Raw genomic sequence first — 14,468 nt, 5'->3', positions numbered from 1 at the left:
ACCAGACTTTGTCAAACTTTGTGGTAGTCATTTTTTTGCATTTGTTTTTCCACACACATTTTACTTCAGGTATGAATTAAAAGGTTCTGGTATATGTCACTATCACAAAACACCCCAATATGTGTTTAGCAACATCTCCTGAGTACAGCGATACCTCACATGAATGATTTTGCCTGGCTGTTTGGGGGCAAAAGGGCCACATTTGGGACATGCGCATTTTTCAATGTTGAACTTTGGCATTTGGGGATCCACTGCCCATGCCCTATTTGGTACATCTTTGAGCTGGACCATTTCAGTGTGCCCAACAAAACCATATATTTTTGAAAACTAGACACCCCAGGGTATTTTAAATGCTGGTATTTTAACTCTTTGCATGCACAAATTTTACCACCAGAATTTTTTCAAAGTTTGCAGTAGTATTTTTTTGTGTGTATTTTTCCCCCACACACCTACTTTATGTATGAATTTACAGCTCCTGGTTTATGCCGCTGTCACATGACACCCCAATATGTGTTCAGCAACATCTCCTGAGCGCAGTGATACCCCACATGCATGGGTTTGTCATTTTTTGGGGGAACTAAAAGGCCACATTTGGTACGTGTGCATTTTTCTAATTGGAAATTAGATGTGTGGCCATCCTTCCCCCCGTGTTATTTGGGACATTGTTGAACCCGGCCAATTCAATTTACCCCATCAAATCATAAATTTTTTAAAAGTAGACAGCCCATGGGCATTTAATATGCCAGTATTTTAACTCTTTCCATGTGAGAATTGTTTTAAGCTAATGTGCTAATTTTAGGACTTGCTCACAAAAATATATTTTTTATATATATATTATTTTTTTTTTTGCCTTTTTTAAAAAAAAATGTACATTTTATTTTCAACTTGAAGGTTCCCCTGATAGTGACATCAGTGGGAAATTATTTTTACATTTTACTGTTTTTTTTTACTATTTTTTTCTAATTATTATTAATTTTATTTAATTTATTTTTACTAATCACACTGTGATTAGAAAGCTGGGCTCCATTGACTTGCATGGTTGAATGCAGTACCTGTATTCAACCTGCAAGTGGAGCCAGAGTTCTCTAGAATGTCAGGAGACCGTCTAGCAAACTTTTTCACCTTTATTGTTTTTTTTTCCCGGGCCGCCGCCATCTTGCAGATGGCGAAGATCACCGGCAGCTGCGGCTGTGACCGCTCTCCGGAGCGGTCACAGTCCATCCAAAGGTAAGTGTTTGGTGTCGCTGGATGCCTCCTGATCGAGGCATTCCAGCGACACCATTTAAGTTTAGGAGGTGATCGTTGATCGCCTCCTAAACGCTTTTAAAACGGGCGTCCGCCGCCATACAATGTATGGCGGTTGTTGACGCCCCGGGGGGGGGCCAGACATGGCCCCTGGTGCCGATCGTGGCGTTGCTGAATGCCTCGAGGTCGAGGCATTACAGCAACGCCGTTTGGGTGCAGAAAGCGAACGTAGATCGCTTTCTGCACCCGTTTAAAGGCGTGCCGGTTCTGGCACGTCATTTGTCATAATCGACTTGTTTTTCCGTGCCGTGCCGGAACCGGCAATTGTCATTAAGGGGTTAACATGTTGATATTATTATTATTATTATTATTATTATTATAGAAGGAAGTGACCACGTTTTTTTTTTTAATAGTTTTATAAACAGATCAGCAGAATTCAAACATTTTAATGCATATCAAGCTTTCCAAGCAAACAAATGTATTCAAATAGAGCCGCAGGTAATGCTAGCAGAATGCTTGGTTGTATATGGAGAGGTATTAGCAGTAGAAAGAGGGAAGAGCTCATGCCGTTGTACAGATCACTGGTGAGACCTCACTTGGAGTATTGTGTACAGCACTGGAGACCGTATCTCCAGAAGGATATAGATATGTTGGAGAAAGGTCAGAGAAGGGTTAATGGATTATATAGTCTTGGATACTGACAAACTGTGCACAATCCGTAATGAGTTAAAGTGCTGGACAATGTTATAAATACAGGTAGCCGGATTTCAGAACCTGGACTTTAGAGACAGTAAGAGTCAAGGAAGCGAACAGAAATCAATGAAAGGAATAATGTATTTAACTAAACTACTTGAAGAGGTATCCAAATCAAAACACCCAACGCAGGCATCACATAATCTTCTTTACTGTGCAAATCTAGGTATGGGGACTGGATTTTGGAGTAGATGTCATGATATTTTTGTAAATTGCCCCAGCAAATCTACTTTTAGACGACTGCTCCTTAAAGTTTTTAATACTGAGTAAAAACCAAAACACAACAAAAAAAAGATGGGGGGGAGGGGGACCTTTCTATTCTCTGTCCTGAAGTTCTCTCCCTTCTTCTGGACAAGACTTAACGAAAGCTGCTTGAACCAAACAGTAACCTAGTAACAGGGGGGGGAGGTATATAACAACAACAACTTAACGGGGAGGTATATAACATTTCTAATACATATATAAATGACTTATTTTGATATTTCTTTACCCAAAATAAACCTGCGTGCTGATTAAATGTATGAATTTGGAAAGGTGATAGATGTGAATTTCATCCTAATACCATAATGGCCAAACAAGTAGTAGTAGTAGTAAACGATCACTTACACTCACTTCTGGGAGCGTAAAAAGTGTTTATATGATCGAGCACACTCCTCTCCGCCAAAAAGAGGAGATCTTAATAAATCTCTGTAGACCTTTCATTTTTAGTCTTTCCTCTGAAGGCTTAATCACATACAACCATAAATCTTTGAGAAGCTGCATTTGCGTCACATGAAAATTTAGTGTTAAATTAAAAAAAAAAAAATTAAGAATGAGGCAACATGTTTTTCAAAGGAATATTTCTGGGAAGGGTTTGGGCATTCAACAGAACTGGGAATAAGGTTTCTAAAACTTGTCTTAATTACGAAAGAGTTCCATTCATTAGTTTACGTGGAAAGGCACCTTTAAGGTTACCTCTCTAACGAGCCTATAGAGCCCCATAGCCTATACAAGCAGGGACAGGTCATATATGTGATACGATCTAAAGCAAGCATTTGTTTTCAGACTGGAACACATATCCTTAACCAATAACCCATTAAGCACTTATCACAGTTTTAACGCCACTTACAGCACCTATATGTTATGAGAACCAAAACCGGATTACAAGGACTTCTACCCCTAATAATGTTAAGCTATGTCATGGATTGTTCTCACCACGACAAAATATTAGATAATGGGCATCGCCATATTAAGTAAATGAGAAGAAACAGGGTGAGAACCAAAAGTAATTTTTTTTTAAGCACATATCCTACAATTTTTGCTTTAGGTTTCCTTTTTCGCATGTACAGTTCTCAAAGAAGCAAGTTATAAAGCAAAGAGAATAGGTCTTATCTGCTGACAAATTGTATACTTTTAAAATCCCATGTGTGTGTAACAGTAAAACCACACAACTGGGGAAATACAGAAAAAGATGACCCAAAAAAAAAAAATATTTAGAATTTTAGACTATAGAACAGAACAGATACACGTTAGTCCAATAGTGCATGCAAACAAAAAGGGATCCATCTGTGTTATGAATATAGGCAACTGTGCCATAATGGCTGGTACCACAAGCCCCTGGTACCCTATAGGAGCAGGGGTGTCCAACCTGCGGCCCTCCAGCTGCGGCAGGACTACATCTCGAATCTAAGCCAGCCCCTTAGCTGAAAGAGCATTATGGGAGACATAGTCCTGCAGCAGCTGGAGGGCTCAAGGTTGGACACCCCTGCCATAGAGTTAGTGGGAATTGTGGACAAGCCGAATAAAAATCAGAAAACCTTGTTTGCAAAGTAGCCAAAAGGAATTGTTAAAGTACCAACAACACTATATTGCTCAATAATGAGAATCCATTACATTCAATTATATACAGTAGATTCTGTATCGCTGTTGCAATAGGGTACAGTGAAGAAAGTTATCAATCTAAAATGACAGTAACATTATCACATGTTAAAACATCCTGCGCACCAGCCAAACCTCCGAGGAAATCAAAGAGATTCTTAAAAACAATATTGTATTCATTTTACTGCCAACAATTATTGTGCTTAATTACCTTTAGACAGATCTGTAGTTTTTAAAAGGACTGCTTTACAGAGCTGAGTCAGGGTAAGGCAGGCATTGTAACTGTATTTAAATGGGCATTTCAACCTACAAAAAGTAACTCATGTATAGCGAGTTATTTTTATAGCATAAAGTGGCTTGCCTGCCGCTACTGACTCCCATTAAAAGAGCTGGTCGCATGTTATAGCTGTTACTCATAGGCCAATTGAATGGACTGAAAGCAGAGTGAGTGAATGAGTGCTGCACACCCGGACTGTCATGGAAATGGCTTTTTAAAAATAGTACAGAATGCATTCAATAAAATGATGAACAAGAAAAACAAAAACCTTACTCAACATTTGTCTTGCCTCATTGATGACATTTTATAAATTGATATTATGATGATATATTAAGAAGCTATGGCAGATCTGTCCCAGCGTCCTTCTCACACCTAGACAAGCGAAGCTACCCATTTTCTAATGGACAGGTAGAAGAAAAAGGATCACAGACGAAGAAGGTGAATTAGGTGCAGAAAAGGGGGATTTTGGTTAAGGAATGTAGCTGATATTATAGGTACGCAAGACAGGATTATGTAAATGGCAGAGAAGGATGAATATATGAGGGGGTAATTATGTCTGTACAAGGGAATTTACAGGTGTAATGGTAGGATTATGACAGGTTCACCGAAGGGGGTTTTAATTTCTGAATTTAATTTAAATCACTGAATTGATTTGTCAGTGCAAATTGGTTCAGTGCACTCGTGCGAGAACTCTTACTTAGAATGAATTAGATGATGGGTGGCATGCGAACACCAGTCAAGAAAATCATAAGGTAAACCCACGATTAGTGCTGGGATGGAGAAATTTATGTAGAAAGTAGGATCCAGATCTAAACTTCTAGGAGTCATGGCTACTTGGTTGATTGGATTTATCAAAACGTGCATTAGTAGAAGACAAGGGCGATTTAATGGATTACTGCCCTTCTAGGGTAAACTTTTGTTTTGGCACTAGAGGGGAGATCCAGCAAAATTTATATATGACTGCCCAGCTACGTTAGCACAATCCCAGAAACGATACATGCTTTATTATCAAACTACAAGTCTTTGTTCAAAAAGGGGCTTTTTTGGATTCTGTACTAATGGGTTCTAACCAAGTCAAAGAATAGATTGTACATAAAAAAAGCAATAACATTGAAGCGTGAATCTAATTTCTGTGAATATCTGCACATTTCTGTCCTGGGCTTCATTTACCAGAAAGCACAGGCAGCTCAACAAAACGTTCACACAACCCAATCAGAACACACAGACTGTAACAGAGACAGACGCACATACTTGGTCAATTTACAAAGCAGTCATGTACGACGGCCTGGCAGCAGATTACAAGACAGATGACACTGGCTGTTAAACTTAATAATGTGTAAACAGCATAAAAAGGCCTGTAGACCCCGACGTTCTACTGAGACAAACTACAAAGTAACATGACAAATCTCCTTCAATTATTCATCTCCCTACAGCTTTATATATATATATAGCATCTGTGTCTGTTAGGAGAAGCTTCCCGTGTTCTATTTTAGAGAAGTAACCTCTCTTTTACATCTAAAGAGGTCACTTAATGTCCAGGACACGTTCTGTAGGTCATCTTGTTGACTTATGGAAACTGTAGGCATGTATTCCACACAGGGCTGGCTCCCCACAGGAAGACGGAACAGCTGCCGGAATATCGGAATTCTTGGAAGCACTAGAAAGGGACACACCAGAAGCGCAACATATGCGCGTGTCAGAGTGCACACTCTGTAGGTTTGGAATATGCAAATATAAATGGTGTATGTTACACCAATTACTGTTTAAAGGATTTTTTAGCGGCATAGTTATTGAGTGAATAGTGCACATACTGATGTGTGCTTAATAGGTAGGTGTTAAGTGAAGCAGTGAGCTGGAAAGCTCACCTAAAGTGCACGGGTGTCCTTAGCTCCTGGTTCCCTCTGTGCTCATGGTCTGCAGTAAAAGCTACTCTTGACTTTCTCAGGTCGCCATGGTGACTAGAAACCACTTCCTGGCACCCAGGTTTTTGCAGGGCTGCCATCATGAATCTGGCACCCCACGCTTTCCTGCGGGGGCGCCCGGTAGCGATTCCATGAGGCTCCCAGCGGGGTCCACTTGCCTCATCACGCACCCACAGGAAAGCATAGGGTGGTGGATTCGTGATGGCAGAGGATACGAGTGTGTGTGCTATAGTGTCAGAATCAGTGTGTAAGTGTACAGTGCTGGAGTCCATGTGTGTATGTGTATACGGTTTGTATACAGTAGTGCTGGAGTCAGTATGTCCACTGTATTTTAGTGCCTGATTCAGTGTGTATGTGTCCAATGTTTTTGCGTGTAGTTTTATACATGTGATACACTGGTAGCCATTGTCTGCTTGTGTATAAGAGTGTGGTGCTAGCGTGTGTTACTATAGTGTGTTTGTGAGCATAAGATGTTAGTGTGTGTCTGTTACTGTACGGTGTTAGAGTGAGTAAATGTATGTTAGTGTATGTTAAGGCTCCACAAACCCTGGGTGCCAGGAAAATAAAAACATGATTGGGGGGGGGGGGAGAAAAAAATAATCTGGTTCCTAACTTTTTTGACGGGCTCCTAGATCCAAACTAAATTTTCCAATCCCTGGACTTCCTTAACTAGACATAACAGGGTGGTACTAGCAAGCGCTAACATCAAACAGTCCACACATGAAGTTACACTTTGCATCTTTTCCAGCAATCCTTTCAGCAAGGATGTCATTTATTAAAAAAGCATGGTGAGAGTTCTTCTTAAGTCTGCACTCATTTTTAGATATAAAAATACGATCAACAAAATCCATCACATTCTTAAAGATCATTTTTGGTTGATTGCCTTAGAAATTATGTTGTTTTTTTTTAAAGGTTGCAGTAGAATTATTATAAGCCAACAGGTTGTAGTCTTGTGATCTACAACGTATCCAGAATAATTGCTCTATTTTTTTTTCCCTCACTCAGTGATGGCCATCGTTCCATGAAGACAAATCTTACTTTCTTGGTAGCACCTGAACATCGCTAGGCGATAAACATCCATGCATCTAGTGCGTACATGCAGACACAGGCAGAAGAGGCGCATGTTCGCGTGCTCCCAACGTGTTCTCCTTCAGCAGCAGGCTTCAAACATGAACCTTGCCGAGATTCTCATCTATGGTACAGACGTAGAAAGGCTCTAACATCCAACATCGTGGCTAGTGCGTCCCAGGAAACGGCATTAACCGACACCTTTAGCCTTCTTTAATTGCTCTTTTATATTATTAAAGTGATACTGCAGTCCCCGCGTGCACTTATCAGCATATGATAGCCACGTCCCTTTAGATTGTGATTTTCTCAGATTTGCAAATGCATTCCTCCACATCCCCCCGCTATAATTGCCTCTTTCCCCGACCTCCAGTGCCCAGGCTTATAGGAGATGCCTTCGGCCGAACACCTCCGCCTCATGTGTGGAATTACTCATTGCCAAGCTTCAAGCCAAGTGTTGACTGGGAGCACTGTTCCAACAAGAACCCCTGTGCATGCGCAGAAGGTGCTCCCATTGATTTCAATGGGAGCACCTTCACGTCACTGATTGGCTGTTTGAAGTGGTGTGAAAAGAGGACCATGGAGAGGACTTGTTCTGCAGCTCTGGAGCTGCAGATTCTCCTAATGAGAATAACTAATTCTTTTTTAAACAGGTACATAATTCATTTACTTATAAAATTACTTTAATATGAATTATTTGTGAGGCTCATTTGATGTAATAGTTTTAGAGGCTTTTTTTATAGTAGTATGTTATCACAAGAAATAGAACCAAATCAGTGGCCAACTAGCCACTTCCCAATGGGCAATCTGATCATGAACCAAACTAGATTTCCTGAAGTTTAGTAGCTCTTCAAACATGCTATTTAATCAAGTTAAAGGGACAACGCAGCCATCATATGCACTTTAATGGCTTTAAAGAAATAATTCTCTCATGTTTGGTTGTCACTTTGTATCGCGTGTAAGACAATGTGAGCCATCTAGGGTTACAATCAGAACAGTTTAATAGTTGTTGCTCCACCTGTGCAAGCTCTAATAAAAGCGATGTAACATTATAAATGCCATTCTCCAAACTCATCAAATACATAAAGAAATACTTCATTCCATCCACAGACTGGCCAATCAGACGCCGCTGTGTATTTATAGCACGCGCAGCCGACAGATAGCTCATCACCTGTGGCGGGGCCATAACATTCATGGCATTCAAACCGTATTCAGCCAATCCGATGCTAGCTAAGCATTATGGGAGTTGCGGTCCTTGCTCATTGTGAATGGCCCTGGCTCTTTTCCCCTCACCATGTCACATGACACCTTACTGGACAGGGCATTGGGCCATAGCATTTTAGTTGTCATGGGCAACATCCCAAACATTCAAGTGCTAATGGAGTAGCAATATTACATTGATCTTACTACATAGCATTTGCACGTTATTTCTTAGAGTAGTGCTTACATGTTCACTTCTCACAGCGGAGGGGGGTGGCCACTAAACCAGTTTGTTTAAACTTTTCGAGCAAGTGACTTACTATAAAAGGGCTCATTCACAAGAAGGGATTGGCTGGCCCTCCATAATGAATAGTTAAATCATGTGAACTATGCATTGTACAGGGCCGGTTATTATTATTATTTATTGTTTTATATAGCGCCATCAAATTCAGCCCACCCTGTAGGGAAGGCACATCATAACACATAGGAAAGTTTCAACTCGCCTGTAAACTGAAATCATCAGGGAGGCTGGTATTATTTAATGGGGTTACATCCCATTGTACAGTGCTACGGAATATGACGGCGCTATATAAAACAATAAATAATCATAATTTTTAATGTTATGTTTAGATGTTGATCTGCAAGTGATGTCACATCCGCCCTATCACACGTGCTTACTACCCTGCCGGATCTCCGCAACCGCGCCGAGCTTCTAGAGCAAGTTGAAACAGGACAGCGGATGAAAGCCCTGCAGATGATTCCACGCAGAGCATCGCACTGACTCACCGAGGTGTGGAAGGCAGCTACAAACATTGAGAACAGCGGGGTCTAGGATCGGCCATCAACAGACCCGAAAGCCGCATCATCTCTAAATAACAAGCGCCACGGTCTCCAACACGCGCGGAAGAATCAACTATACAAAAAGTTTCATGGCAGATAAGAACTATCCGGCCATCTAGTCTGAGTATTTTCTCCTGCTTCATCAGTCCTTGGCCTCGTCTTAGATGTAGGATAGCCATATGCCGGCCGCTCTCATGGACGTTTAGATTACCTGTGTTAACCTTTACCACTTCTGCTGGGAGGCTGTTCCACTTATCCAACAGAGTAATACTTTTTTCTCTCCAGGCCTCTGACGGGTGAATGGAACAAACCCAGGTTTATTGATGTGTCTCTGCAGAGTCTTTCCAGCTGCCAGCCGGCAGTATACAGGACATACAGAACACAACATGTGCATGATGTTAAAGGGAGGCATTCACAAACCATGCAAGCCTTCTCCATTCTCCATAAACAATCCCAACGGCAGTTGTCACGATACGGGATGGCGTATCGCAGAGCATAATAAATCACATATACCACATTCTCCAAATCGTAGTGGGGTTTATCCAAGCAATCATAGAATCTGACGTTAGATAAGAACCGTTCGGCCTGTTTAGTCTGCCCATATTACTTGATGTATAGGCTTAGTCCTTCATCGGTTAAACGCTACCACTTCTGCTGAGAAGCTGCTCCACTTAGCAACCACTCCATAAAGTAAAAACAATAAAGATAAAATAAGTTTTCATTCGAAATTTATTTTTTCCATTATCCTTCTGTCACATCTAGGTTATACTTGCTCTAGATTAAGAGAGATTATATAGAAAGGATCTATAGGATAGGTGCATGCTGAGCCGAATGCCCCAAACATTGTATAGACAGTATGTTGGACAGATTAACCCGTGCGCAGCCGGACACTGCCCTTCAGCAATGAATGGGTCGTGCACTTCAATCGTGTATGAATTCTTCGCATTCCCCAAGTGAGCGCCGCACAAGTAACAAAAGAGATGCGACCAAGTTCCGCAGCACCGAGCGCCCTCATTCATTCACAGCACGATCGCGCACATTCACCGAGATCCTTACCTTGCTCTTCACTTCCACCGCGCTGCTATCCACATAGCGCAGAGTCTGCGACTTACTGAAACTTCGATTCATCTTCGCGGTTCTGCCCCCCCCCTTCCCCAACGCCACCCTGCTAAGTCCTCCCCGGCTGCCGCGCTGGGTCCGGGGTCACTGATATCTCCAGCTGCCCGGGTGATGGGGGTTGATGGATGCCAATAGAGCGCGCTTTGTTATGTTCCAATAGGCAGATGGGTGTCCAGGACTGCAGAGTGACTCCCGATCCGCTCACAGCGCCGCCGCTGCTCCTGTTTGGAATGATCACTCCCGAACTCAACGCGGTGACGTCACAATGCAACGCAGCGCCCAGACACACACACACGGGCTCCGGCCCCCTTATTCCATGTGCGCGCTCGCTGCAGACTCAAGAACACCCTGCGCCGGTGCAGCTACTGCCGGCTGTTCGTTCCTACTTTATCGCTTTCCCGGAAAAGCGGTGCTGTTACCATAGTAACGTCTGAGTGCCGGCGTGGGTCCTACCATCTCCTCAGCCTATGATTGCTTTCACAGATCACGTGATGGTGAATCTGAATCCATGGGAACAGGATAAGGAGAACAAGCCTCCCCCCAGCAAGTGGGTATAGATTTAGGACATAATGGGCCGGGACAATCTTTCTAACACCCCCACCCCCCCTGTAGATGGTGCACAGTGTTTAGCTCAGACATAACATCACATCCCAACTAGGACTATACTGAGAAACCATCAAGGGCTAGCTCAGACCCCGATCACTTGGGTTTATTCACTAAATGGAGAGTTTGCAGGAGAGTTGTGTCTAAGCTCATTGGCTTCACTTTACATTACGAAGAGACAACTGAGCTCCCACTGCAGAATGAGCTTGGTTGACCCTGTATGTGTAGTAAAATCGGCTACATTTCTTTAGTTTCCTCATTTCTCGTTTAAGTATGCATTTTACAGGGCTAGCTTGGCCCTTTACACTGGAGGAACTTGCTGGTATCGACCATACGTAATGAAAAGCCAAGTGAGCGTTTAAACGACAACTCTCCCAGCTCTCCTTCCAACTCTCCCTTGCAGTTCTCGCACTAAGCTTAACAACCATAGTAACATAAATTTCCCCATGTGCAGAAAATGATGACAATGAGAAACTCGAAATACTGGTACAAAAACAGTTCTGACACAACCTCATAACTGTCAAATAATATACCCCTGACATACAAAGGGTTAAACCGGCAACATAACTGTATGGCACCCACTAGTTGATTAATCACAATCCCCAACAGCACTCCCAACCAACCATGGGATTGTGGCTAGTGGGGGGGGGGCGTAGCTGGCCTAGCTGGGGATCACGACTCCGAACCATTTTGGACTTAAAGCTGTTTCTGACCCATTGGCCATTAAAACGATAATATATTTTCTTTGCAAATTCAGTGTAATGTTCCTTCATTATAATTATACAAAAGCTGTACCATTATATTGGTGTAGATTTATATAAACCGGTTACTCTAGGTTTATGGGTTTTTTTTCTTCTCTCTTAGGTCCTTATCAGCTATTTCTTAACACACAAATGAATTCTGGTGTGTCTACCCCATATCTCAAACTTAGTTTCACATAGTCACTGGTTCTCTCCCTCCCTTTTCGTGTTAAGGAATCCTTTGCCTGTTCCGAGAAGCCTGTGATTAACATTGACACACACACCATCCCCCTTTGATGCCAACAGTCTGCCTGAGCTGATTACTCCCTTTTTCGCCTGTCACTAGCTATCCTCCCACCTTCTCCGCTCCAGAGAGTTTGTTCATTAAAGTTGAAATTTGCAGGAAAATCGCAGGGTCAGCTCCCATGCTTCACTATGCGTTATGATGGGCCAAGCCCACCGAGCTTTCCTCGGAAAAAGAACTGCCTGGATGGCCCTGTATAAAGCAGAGTTAATCTTATACAAAACCGGCTCCCTTCTTTTTTGAGGAGAATTATATACAAATAATGATAATGATGCTTAACAAATCATGAGCACGATTCCCGGCAGTTTCTATTGTCACAATGTTGATGTCCACAAGATTCTTCATGGTACAGCCAGGTCACTCTCTTAGGTAACCTAAATGATTAAATGTAGCATTCACTAGTACTAAATGCAGACACTGCAAAGAAAGCTGTCCGTAATGTGTTTCTGAGTAACTTTAACACAGATGTTTCAGATTAATTGCCTTTTTGCCTAAAATCATGTGAGTAACTGTGGGAGAGGGAAAGGTTGGTCCTCTGGCCTTATGGCTGGGAAGGCCATGGAGCCCAATGTATTCTTGGCCCTCCAGTTGGGTCCACCATGGCACTTTCACTTTTCACTGTATGGTTAGAGGACCAAGTATCATTGTGGACCCTTTGTGCACTTTTTATTTTCCCCTACTGCCATAGACTATGGCTGGTGTGTAAAGGGCTACATTTTTATAACACTAGCTATAGACTGGGACCATGTGTTTCACATGTTTACAGGCATGTTTTGTGTACATGTGTTTGAGTTTGTATATGGAGCACTGAAGCTAGGTTCCCAAGGACTCGGCTTTTTGTGGTGAGCTGTGTCTTTTGGGCTTCTCCTTTGGTTGGGTCCTAGAAGATCTGGACCCTTTTTAGGCTCCAGTCTGGGAAGGGAAGAAGAGGCTATGTATCCCAATGTGGGGTATACAGCTCTAGAATAGGAAGACCCAGGATTCGGTTTCCACTGCGGACCCACAACACTTGTAGCATGTTTTAAAGACCTTCACACAACTAGGGAATGCGTGAGATACCGCAAAAAAAACCTCATTGATATATATTTTCTGACCACACCGAAACAAAATATGCACAGGCTTACATACATATGTTAATGAAGAAGGAAAGCTTTTCAGCTACACAGACAAAAGAAGTCTGGGAGCGTGGTAGAACTCTGTCTAGTATGTGTTTACACTGCTACAATTGTAGCAAGATGCTTCCCAAAATACATTTGTTATGAACAAAAAGAGAAAGTTGGATTAAATACTGGATTTTTGAAAAATGATACTTGTCCTTTGTGCTTAGTTTTTATGTTTTCTTGTTCTCCAGGCAGTCCAAGGGTTTGCAAACCTCAAACTGGCCGAGGGCTGGTTTGTGCTGAACCACCTGTGTGGTTCCTTGTGATGTATGAGGTCAGCAGATAATCCTGGCCTGATGATAAAATACATTGATAAGTGACCACTTTAACAAAGACACATTTTTTTTAAATCTACCGGTATATTTCGATTTTTATTGTTCTGCTTCCCTATAGGTTTAGCACAGGTGGGTGAGTCAGCCGGGATATGATACTCATAGAAGACATGTAAATGTTCAAAAAAGCGCTCTCATTACCATAGAAATCAAAAAGAACCCTTCTACTCATTGGACCATTCATTTGGTTTCGGTTATGAGGTCACTTGAAAACACAACCAGAATCCCTTTTTTGCCTACCCCAATGTAACTCTACAGAGCTGTTTTTTATTTCACCCATGCCTTCTCTTGTTTCAACAATATTTTCAAATTAGATATATGTAAATATGAGCCTTTAAATTATATTTATGAAATCTACCGTGTCCCTGACTCCTTATCTGAAGCTCCACTTCTTCTCTTGCGTCTTCTTGCTCTTCCATCTTCTTTCTTTGTCTGCTTCTCCGCCGTATCAGCTCCGTTATCAAGGTACTTCCACAAAAGGGCGGAGCCTCTGCACAAGCCCTCTCCCCTGATTGGAGGAACATGGGAAAGCCTGTCCCCCGCGGTGCACACCATGACTCTTCCCTTTTGCAGAAGTACTCCAAGAAACCAGAATATTGCAGACAGATTAGCGGAGAAATAGAGGTGCAGAATGCCCTTTCTCTGCACATCCATCTGCAATATTCTGGCCTCTTGGAGTACTTTTGCAATAGGGTGGAGCTATGACGCGCACCATGAGGACAGCCACTCCCCCGTTCCTCCAATCAGGAGAGAGTGTGTTTGCGGAAGTGCTGCCCTTTTGCCGCTAACAGAGCTGATACATGGAAGAAGCAGACAAAGAAAGAAGAGAAAAGAAAAAATGACAGAAGAAGAAGAAGAGACGAGAAGAAGTGGAGCTGCGGAAAAGGGACACAGAGAAGGTAGGGTGGCATTAAGAGGGAGCATGAGAGAGAGTAAATGTAAATGCAACGAAATGCAGAAGAAAATTCTGAGCTCTCTGCTTTATTTTCACTTGTTTCGTTGGGGTCCCTCCTCATTTTTGGGCATTCGTACAAATTAATGAACTTGTCAT

The 14,468-nt window shown here is 42.2% G+C and overlaps 1 protein-coding gene across 1 annotated transcript in view; it reads right to left on the bottom strand.

Moving 5' to 3' along the window:
* Window positions 1–10,287, bottom strand: part of LOC149289590 (partitioning defective 6 homolog gamma-like) — a 37,719-nt gene extending 27,432 nt beyond the window's left edge. The window contains exon 1 of the mRNA XM_089490451.1: window positions 10,216–10,287. Coding sequence (XP_089346577.1) covers window positions 10,216–10,287 — 72 coding nt within the window. The remainder of the gene's footprint in view (window positions 1–10,215) is intronic.
* Window positions 10,288–14,468: the final 4,181 nt, after the last annotated feature.

The sequence above is a fragment of the Sceloporus occidentalis genome, unplaced genomic scaffold, assembly GCF_023333645.1.
Source record: "Sceloporus occidentalis isolate IW3139 unplaced genomic scaffold, rSceOcc1.0.p SCAF_44, whole genome shotgun sequence".
Classification (NCBI taxonomy): domain Eukaryota; kingdom Metazoa; phylum Chordata; class Lepidosauria; order Squamata; family Phrynosomatidae; genus Sceloporus; species Sceloporus occidentalis.
Note: the sequence above shows the minus strand (reverse complement) of the source record. Positions and strands in the feature narration are given on the sequence as shown.